This window comes from Gopherus evgoodei, chromosome 5, assembly GCF_007399415.2.
Source record: "Gopherus evgoodei ecotype Sinaloan lineage chromosome 5, rGopEvg1_v1.p, whole genome shotgun sequence".
Lineage (NCBI taxonomy): Eukaryota > Metazoa > Chordata > Testudines > Testudinidae > Gopherus > Gopherus evgoodei.
In genome coordinates this window covers 43,830,045-43,839,459 of record NC_044326.1, presented here as the reverse complement: position 1 = coordinate 43,839,459, position 9,415 = coordinate 43,830,045, and the positions used below count along the sequence as shown (strand labels likewise).

The window sequence follows — 9,415 nt, the reverse complement described above, 5'->3', positions numbered from 1 at the left end:
AAAAGTTGGCTCTCTGCTGTGATTCCCAGAATCATGGTTTTCCAGTATGTTATATTTTCAGACATAAGCATGTATTACTGTTCTACATGATTCTTTTAAAATGTCATAACAGCGGTCCTTTCTTCATGACCAAAAACCTGAAAAAGAAAGCAGATTGGCTGATTATCAGCTGAGAGGAGGAAGAAGGAAGAGGTCTGATGGGTCAGTGCTGGCGGAGCATATTTCTATGGAAACGGCTGAAATCATTAACTAAACTAGATGAACAAATTGTTCAAGGAAAGTAATATGGAAATAAACGCAAGTAGTTTTATAACAATCACATTGTTGGTTTGTAAACTATTGTATTGCGTGTATTCAAAAAAGAGTAAAGGGAAATTCAACAAATTATTAAGTTTACGCATAACATTTTTTAAAAGAGTAATGTGTTTGGGCAGCATTATGAATTTAAAATGACTGCTTTCATATGAGACTCGGTTTTATATCATGTAAATATGTAAGGCCAATTTCAGAAGCAGAAGTGCAAAAAATCTGTAAACTATGCCTGTGTATGAGTTTGACTTCTTTGAAAACTATCTAAATTGGGATTCAGTTGCAAAAAATATGCAAAATGAGATAGATATGAACCCTAGGCACAGTGGATGAGTGGGACAGAGTGATGATTGTCAGAGAAGGGACAGCTGAAGATTTCCTTCATCCCAAATTTCAGAAGATGTTTGGGGACACCCATTCTGGATAGTTTGTGTGTGTGAATGGAACCGACACAGAATGCGTGTGTATATAAGTCTTAATTTATAAATGTTACCTTCATGAGATGCCAAATTATGGTCATGAATATTTTTAGTCACTAAGGTTCCCATGGTATATTTTGCAAAGGTAATGTAGGAAACTACATTCTGCCTATCTCAATTCCCCTTACAGGTTTGATATGTGACAGTATTTCTCTTCACTTCCTTTCTATGCTATTGTGAAATGTTGCTGCACTCCTGTATCTCACGTCCGAGGAGGCTACATTACAATGTTTGGTGGTGTGATCCTTACATAAAGTTGACACATCTGTATAAATTTGTAAAGATCTTTGAGATGGCAATTACTATATAAACCTATTAACTTTAGTGATGTATTATAAATAATAGTAGCCAAAGTTTTAAATTAAAAATATTGGTAAATGAGACTCTTTGATGGAAATACTACAAAATAAACCACAATGAAGACATTGAAACCTCAAATGCAATTCTGATCCACATGGTGCATTTTAATTTCATAACACAAGAACTAGGGGACACCAAATGAAATTAATAGGCAGCAGGTTTAAAACAGACAAAAGGAAGTAGTTCTTCTTGCAATGCAGTCAACCTGTGGAACTCTTTGCCAGAGGATATTGTGAAGGCCAAGACTATAACAGCGTTAAAAAAAGAATTAGATAAATTAATGGAGGATAGGTCCATCAAAAGCCATTAGCCAGGATGGGCAGGGATAGTGTCCCTAGCCTGTTTGCCAGAAGCTGGCAATGGGTGACGGGATGGATTAATGAATCACATTCCTCTGAAGCACCTGGCATTGGCCAATGTTGGAGGAAGACAGGATAGTAGGCTAGATAGGCCTTTTGTCTGATGCAGTATGGCCATTCTTATGTTCTTCATTATGGACAATTTGACATTTATCAACTGTTACTCAATTTTTGTAAAACATACTCTCCCAGACTGCTATGAAATTAGAGATTATAAAGAGGCTAGTTTTGGAAAATATACCCAAGACATCATGTTATCAACTACCTAACTTAGAGATTTTCTGTAGTAAATATCCACATGCCGCAGGTATGAATCACATGTCACAGAATCTTATACTCTGTGACCTATATAATATTCAAATATTTGTTCTACTTAATATACAATTTGTTTTTTCTCTGTAGATCATTCACCATATTTATATGTTGTTAATTAGTTCAATGAACTCTGTAATGAATATATAAGCCCATTTGTCACCTATAACTAGTGCAGATGTAGCTGTTCAATTGGTATCTTGAAGGGGGAGAGTTGCTTTATTTACTCACGGCTTCACATTCTCATTAAATGCTTTGTAGTGTATGGGTTTAGTATAAGGTTAAATCCTACTAAGTAAATGTTCTCACATACCTTGCTTGGTTTCCAATACACTACATGTAGTCATACTCCGGTAGGATCAGAGTTTTAGGCCTTAAAGGAGTACAGCTATACAATGGGTAGAGGAGTAGATGCTCTTTGCTTTGGAGAAACTCAGGGGGGAAGTGCAGGAAAACTTCAACAACATTTCTTCTAAAAAGGAAGGGTTGGAATTCAATGGGATCCAATCCCCTACGAACCCCAGGGATCCTGGTAAGCCACAGTCCCAAGACCCTGTGTTCCATGAACCTGAAGCCAGTTTGCATAGAATTCTGTATGGCTTCATGGTCTCCCTAACAATTCAGATTCCCTGGCACCATACCGCCTGCAGAAGCTATTCTATTGTTGACTTATTAACTCAGACAGATTTCTGTGCAGAAAACCTGCCTGTCCCTGTACAGGGTATGAGGCAGAGGAGAGTAACCAATCTGTTGCTTGATGCTCTTCTCTTCATACCTCAAACCCACAGAACCCCAACCCTCTGAAAACTTGCGGGGATGGTGGTGGGAGTGCTCTCCTATTCTATGTTGCCATGGGGACTTACCTTCAGCAGCAGCACTGACTCATAGTTACTCACACTAAATTCTCTTTTATGCCAAGGCCCACTTACTGGTCTGGCCCCCTAAAGCAACCTCAAAGGAGATGGAAATGGCACCGTGAACTAGCTGTGTACAGGTGACCTCCCCAGCCAGTGCAAAAAGCTGTAGTCCCAGGAGAGGACTTAGGGCTGGAGTCTGGGATGGAGATAGGGAATTAACTAGGCTGCAATGCATTATGGGTAGTCTGCTTCCAAGAGTCCCCTTGGAAGACAGGAGATTAGAATCTTTCCTCAGCCTATCAAAAAAGAAACAAAACCCTCCCCCTCCCTTTTTTTTTTCTAATTGTCTTCAGGAGAAATGAGAAACAAATTAACCCTGCTTTTAAGAGGGGACTGCCACGAGGCAGGAGCCTTGATCCAGTATGTTGGCTCAAGGTGAGAAGTGACATTTAAAAAAAAAAAGCTCATAGTAGGGGTTGGGTTTAATTTCTTTACTTGATGTAGGGTCCAGGTAAAACTAAAAAACACCCTTCAAATTCCTCCTACTTAGTAAAAGAATGGTAGTATTTTCATAACTTCCAGCACCATCACATTAGCCACCAAGGAGCAGCACTGTTCACGTGTCTAGAATTAGACCTTTGAACATATCCTGTTAAAGGCCTGGACAGGAGGGTTCAGTATGTGTTCTTGTCTTCAGATATGAATATGACAGCTGTGTGCCTAACACTTTCAATGGATTCTACAGTTGTGTTAGAGAAGACAAAGGAACAGCCCTAAATAAAATATTAACACTCACTTACATACACTTTCCCTCCAATGAATTCACAAACATTTATTGACAATCACACACCAGCTTGGAGAAGTAATCATGGTAGTGTGACAGGATACACCCATGTTTTCCACCCTACACACTATCTTTGTACAAAATATGCCTTGTAAGGTATAATTTGAAAACTAATAACTTGCTGGTCAATAATATCATGGTAAAATATATGTTGTAATATTATATGTAGAGTTCTGAACATAAGCTGAAATCAAGACTGAAGTGTATTTGCCAGACAAGTCTGGGGAGTGGGTTCACCTGTTTCTCAGAGATAAAGGGCAAGTTGATGCCTCAACCAGGTGTCATAAAAACTGATGGGCCATCACCTATTTTTTTGCAAAGAAAGGGGACAGGAACAAACAAATCTGATTTTGGCAATCAACAGCATGAACTCTCCTCCCCTCCCCCTGCCACAAGACTCCTTGCTCTGAACTGAAAATAACTTTATCTAGGGGTCCCTCTCAGGGAAATGCATTTCAAAGGGTGACTGAACTATAAAAGCACAAGTTCTCTGTCCCTGTCCATCTGTTTCCACCTAAGAAGACAAAGGAATCCAGTTTTTTGACTTTGGGATTGATCCTGACTTGATGATTGTTCAGTAATGCAGTTGAAAGCATGTGGTAAGAATTTTACCTTAAACTAATCTTAATTTGTAAAGTTTCAGGAAGCAATTTATCTTTATTTTTCTTGTAACTGTTTCTGACTTTAATGCCCTAATACTTACACTCATTAAAAACCCATCACTTTGTAATTTTTGTTCTTTACTCAGAATTAATCCAATGTCGCAAAGTGTGTGTGTAATTCCAGGATGAGGGATGTGTTGAAGTCATTCTGCATGGAATGGTGGAAGCCAGAGTTTGGCTTACGTGCTGGAAGACTGCTTGTGAGTGGTCCAAATTGGAGCTACAGCATCAAGGCATTGTGAAGCAAACCAGTTGCAGAGCATGGATGACACAGCCCCTCAATGGTCTAGATTGAATCCCAAGAGTCATAGGTAGGTGTATCTGCATTTTCCAAATGGAGGCAATGAAGGTAAAGAGAAATTGAATAGTCAGATTTTCAGAAGAGCTAAACACCCACAACTTCCGCTGAAGTGCACAGGAGCTGCGAATTCTAAGCATTTCTAAAAACAGCCCATAAATGACGTGCAAGATACAGTCAAAGTGAGTCAAAGCACAGATTAAAAACATTTTCTCTTGCCTCTCCATTCCACAAAACCACACTGTCTACATACTTCTAAATCCTATTTTTGACAATCACCTCAAAGAAGGAAGTTCAGCCAGCTGATATCAACAATTTTCTGTGAGGAGCTGGTAAAAAGGAAAGCCATAAGAGACTAACACTCAGCTCTTTGGCCCTGCTTCTTGCCATTTGTGATGCTCCACCATCTCAAACTAATGGAAAAAGCAGGAGTTACAACAGTTAGACGTTTTTAAAATACATCAATAACATAAAAACTCAACTGAAGGGTAAAAGATATATATGCTTCAAAGCATATGCCAGACTATGATTAACAGTGGGCAGGGAGAAACTTTCTTTCACTGTGTGCAGGTTATTTAATAACTGCCTATTTCAGCATACTTACACATAATTTTGTCCCCCTCTAGCATCTTATTGTCTTTGTAACACAAACTCCCCTCCACCCTAACTTTGTCCCTGTGTAGTTCAAGTGGATCAATGCAAGGGCTTTTAGGTACCACATACCAGCCTGCATTGAATCATTCAGCACTGGCATAAACTGCAAGCAAGCAGGATTTGGCCAAATGTCTGTGTTTTTTTTTATAAAGCTCTCATTCTAGTACTTCCACTATTTACTATAATTATAACAAAAAATGAAATGGTGTAAAGGGCTAACACAAATTCTGAAACATATTCCTTTGTGGGCAAAATTCATCATGCCTACAGCCAAACACAATTTTCTTAAAAAACAGTGTGTCATCTTAAAAAAAGGCCTTTTATTAATTAAAAGCAAATGAAATTTCTTTCAATCATATTTAAAATTTTATTCAAAACGCCAAACCTTACGGATTCCAGAGGTACATGTGGCTAGAGCTCTGGATAAGGAATATTCTGTTTAAATCAATCAAGCCATGTAGAGCCCAATACTTCCAAGAGCTCTGTTGATCCTCTTGAAGACTCAGGCTCTAAATGTGATGGGTAATCTTTGCGAATTTACTCCTTACTATGTGTAAATATGGGACACACACAAGGAGGAGGGGGAAATGTTTGTCTTTACCTGACCTCTAAGCTTTAGGCTGGCCAGCTTCCCCAGCTTTTGTGTCCCCAATCTGCATTTGGCAGGAGCAGGATGAATACAACCGTTTATATCTTATTACACTTGCTTCCTTGCAGTGATGGCATTGGCTGGGAGCCATGGGACAGTCACTACATCAACTTTCTAGCCGCCAGCTACTTTTGCTTTCTGAACGAGATTATATAAGCGTTAGGCTGGATCACAGGGTATAAACCCGTGACTTGGCCCAGGGCTCAGAAAGGAGCCCCTCCAGCAGGGGCACAAGCCCCTGGCTCCTCTCTCTGCATCATTTACCCCAGCTCCAGGCTTTGCCCCTTCTAGGCAGGACCGGCTTTAGGAACCAGCTTAGCCCACGCAGGTGCTTAGGGTGGTCACTCCACAGAGGTGCAGCACATCCAGGTATCCTGTGGCAATTCAGTGGAGGGTTCCTCGCTCCCCCTCCCGCTGAATTATTGGGCTTTTTTTTGTGTGTGTGGCTGCTTGGGGCAGTAAAACCCCTGGAGCCGGCCCCCTTCCCTCCCCCGAGCAGCCCTAGGAGCCCCAAGGCGTGGGGCGGGGCTCACGGCTCCCGGGCATGCTCAGTGCTGCGCGGGAGCGAAGCAGCCCCTAGGCAAGGCGGAGGCTGGGCAGCGGGCGCTGCAGCAGCTGGGATCAGGGATGGCTCCGTGGGAATCGGCGGGGGTCTCCCCGACGCAGGGCGCCGCAGCCGCCCAGGGGAACAGCTCCGACCTCGGTGGGTGACTCCGCTGTTTGCTTGCGCCGCACGCAGTTTCCTTGGGGAATGAACGTAGGGCCGGGACTGGAGCCGCCGCCCGCCGGGCTGACTCCCGAGCACCCGCTTCCCTCCCGCCCGCCGCAGGGCCCCTCACCGCCCCTGCCTTCGCCTCCCCCGCCTGCGGCCCCCCTGTGCCGCACCCTAAGTCCCGCCGAGCACCCCGGTGTGTGTGGCCCCTGGGCCCGTCCCGGTTGTCCCCGCCGCCCTTCCCCCTGAGCGGGCAGCGTTCCTCGGTGGGCATCCCCCGCCGGCCGCCCCAGAGCCTCGCTCGGTCCCCGTCCCAGCCCAGATCTCCCGGGCCCTGCTCGTTACTTCCCCGGGCGTCCCCTAGCGCAGCGCAGCGCCCTCCTCTACCCTCTGCCTCGCTTCCTCCCTCTCGCTGCGCTCTGGCTTCCTCGGGGGCCGGCTCACTCGCCACTACCTGCCTGCCTGGGCACACTCTGGCGGGAGCAGAGGCACCCGGAGCTCTGGGGGCGACCCGGGTCCTTCCGGGTAGTAGCCCAGTGCAGCCGCTTGTTACTGGGAAGCGCTGCCTCCGGCGTCTCCTAATCTCTGCCCGAGGTGAGAGCGCCAGGCTGGGGCCACAGGCACTTTCTGAGGAGTTGAGTTATATTATGTAGTCTCCGAGGTGGGTGAGGAGAAGCAGAGCTCGGTCTGGGTATTTCCTCCCCCGTTCCCAGCAGCTGTCTTTTCTCTAGGCAGTATTACTTTTTTTATAGTTGGAATAGCCTCCCTCCTCTTTCTTGTGTAATATCCCGTAACTAGAGGCACAGCTAGAGGTAGTGGAGTCCCTGCAGTGTTTCAAAGCTGTAGCAAGAAAGTTCTTGGCTTTTCAAGTTCACCTCATGGTGCAGGTTGCCTAATTTTTGCTAAAATAGACCTCTAAAATATTGGTTTCATGGCTTGTTTTTTGCATTTCTTATATGAATTTAGCATGTCTGTTTTAAACTTGGGTCCATTAAGTCAGTTACATACATTCAAGGCAGATGACTTCTCTTCAAAGGCTTCCTGTTGCTGCTTGGGGGAGATCAAGTGGTCCCTGAAACAGAAGATTGCATCTATTTGAAGGGATGCTGTCAACTTAAATTTGGTTCAAAATTTAAAGTTTAGCAAATGAATTTTTATAATTCATGAGAACCCTGTAGGTAATTCACATTACAAAGACATTTCAGTGAAAACAGTTGTTTTTAAACGAACATTCCTCTGCATGGATTTCAACTCAAACATTACAGTACTAATAAACTAAAAGTGGAAATTGATTTTATTGCTTTTTATTGTCCAAGATAAGAAATGCAGAAACTAATTAGAGCATAATAAGTGACATGTAAATTTGGTTTTAAAAAATTCATTAATTTTTAAGGGTGTGTCCAGAATTATAGGTAAAGATCCTTGTTTATAGTGTGACTTTAAAATTAACTATCTTTTTGAATAGTCTTGTCAAGTGGAGTTAGTCAATCCAAAGGATTGGCTTGTTTAATTTGAAAATTTGAGTTTACTGGGGAAGGGTTAACCTAAGCAAACACCAGAGTGTGATATTAAGCATTGCTCCAAGGCTTTTTACACTGTGATTTTGCAGATCTGTCATTTCCAAATGGTGTAGCTGGGTTGGGGGGTATAGTGGTAAAAACAGCCTAGCTTTATCGGCACTATGGCTTCTGCTGGAGGAGCTGCAACTAAAGGTATGTTTACGCCAGGGTTTGGCAGCCTTGCAGAAGTGGTGTGCCAAGTCTTCATCTATTCGTGGTAATTTTAGGTTTCACATGCCAGTAATACATTTTACATTTACAGGGGCTGGCGGATGGAATCCCAGACTGCCAGCGGGCTAAGTGGACAGATGGCTGGGACCCCAGATGGGCTGAGTGATTCAGCCCACTGCTAGTCTGGGGTTCTGTCCATCCAGGCCAGCAGTGGGCCGAGCGGGGCCAGTGGCTGGGACCCCAGGCCAGAAGCAGCCTGCCACAGTAAATCAGCTTGCATGCCAGAGGTTGTTGACCCTGGTCTACGCTGTAGCTAGGAGCAAACTTCCCAGCCCAGGTAAATCAACTCTCACTAGTGGGGCTCAAGTTAGCACACAAAAAACAACAACATGGATGTTGTGGTTCAGCCGCTTAGGCCTCTCAGCCCCCGCCTTCTGTGTCACGTGCCCCATCGCCCCCCCCAACGGAGCCCAGAGCCACTCCCACAGCAGCTGCCAGTCCCTGTCCTAGACTAGTGCTCCAGCCTCCCCCAGAGCTCTGGGAGGGTGGCTGGTGGGGCCCCATCCTGGAGCTGTGCTGAGTGGAAGCAGGAGGAGTAGTCTGGGGGCAGAGTGTGGGCAGGGTCATGCCTGGCTGTTTGGGGATGATACCCCATCTGTGCTCTCAAGCCTTAGTGGACAGTTGGGCCTGACTCAAATTTAATTCTGAGTGTGAAGATAGTTATGCTGGTGAATTCTTGGGGTGGCATCTAAAAAATCAGCCCCATCTACCTGGGCTGGAAGGCTCGCTCCCAGCTGCAGTGTAGATGAACCCTGTGGGTCTGAAAGATCATAGTGTAGACAAAGCCTTGGCGCACACACTAACCCTTAGCATCATATCCAGGTGTTAGCAAAGTTGACTCTTATCTGTCAATCCCAAATTTTCATTAAAACAGGTTCATCTTCTGGAGTTACTAACTTGTGTTGACTCAGGTCTTCTGTTAAGGGACTTAATTATTTTTTTCTGATGTGTGTGGGGGGAGGAGGTTGTAAGAAAAGGAGGGAATTCTCCTCACCCACACATCCTTTCTTCTCTCAGTTTTCATTCACGTTTATGTAAAATACTACTGAGTAAGACTTACATTAACCTTTGTCACCTCTCTGCGTTGGTAAATGAGATACAGGTTTGTACATGCTATAGTTGCTGTGCAG

General features: G+C 44.1%; 1 protein-coding gene across 2 annotated transcripts in view; it reads left to right on the top strand.

The window, feature by feature from the left end:
• Positions 1-6,339: 6,339 nt before the first annotated feature.
• The window catches only part of RELL1 (RELT like 1), a 44,085-nt gene continuing 41,009 nt past the window's right edge, over positions 6,340-9,415 (top strand). The window contains exons 1-2 of one of the 2 annotated variants that reach the window (XM_030563589.1): positions 6,340-6,354; positions 6,385-6,486. In XM_030563589.1, the coding sequence (XP_030419449.1) occupies positions 6,411-6,486 (76 nt within the window). In that variant the 5' untranslated portion in view covers positions 6,340-6,354; positions 6,385-6,410. Of the gene's footprint in view, positions 6,355-6,384; positions 6,487-9,415 lie in introns of those variants that run through there. The other variant, XM_030563590.1, reaches the window with a different exon arrangement.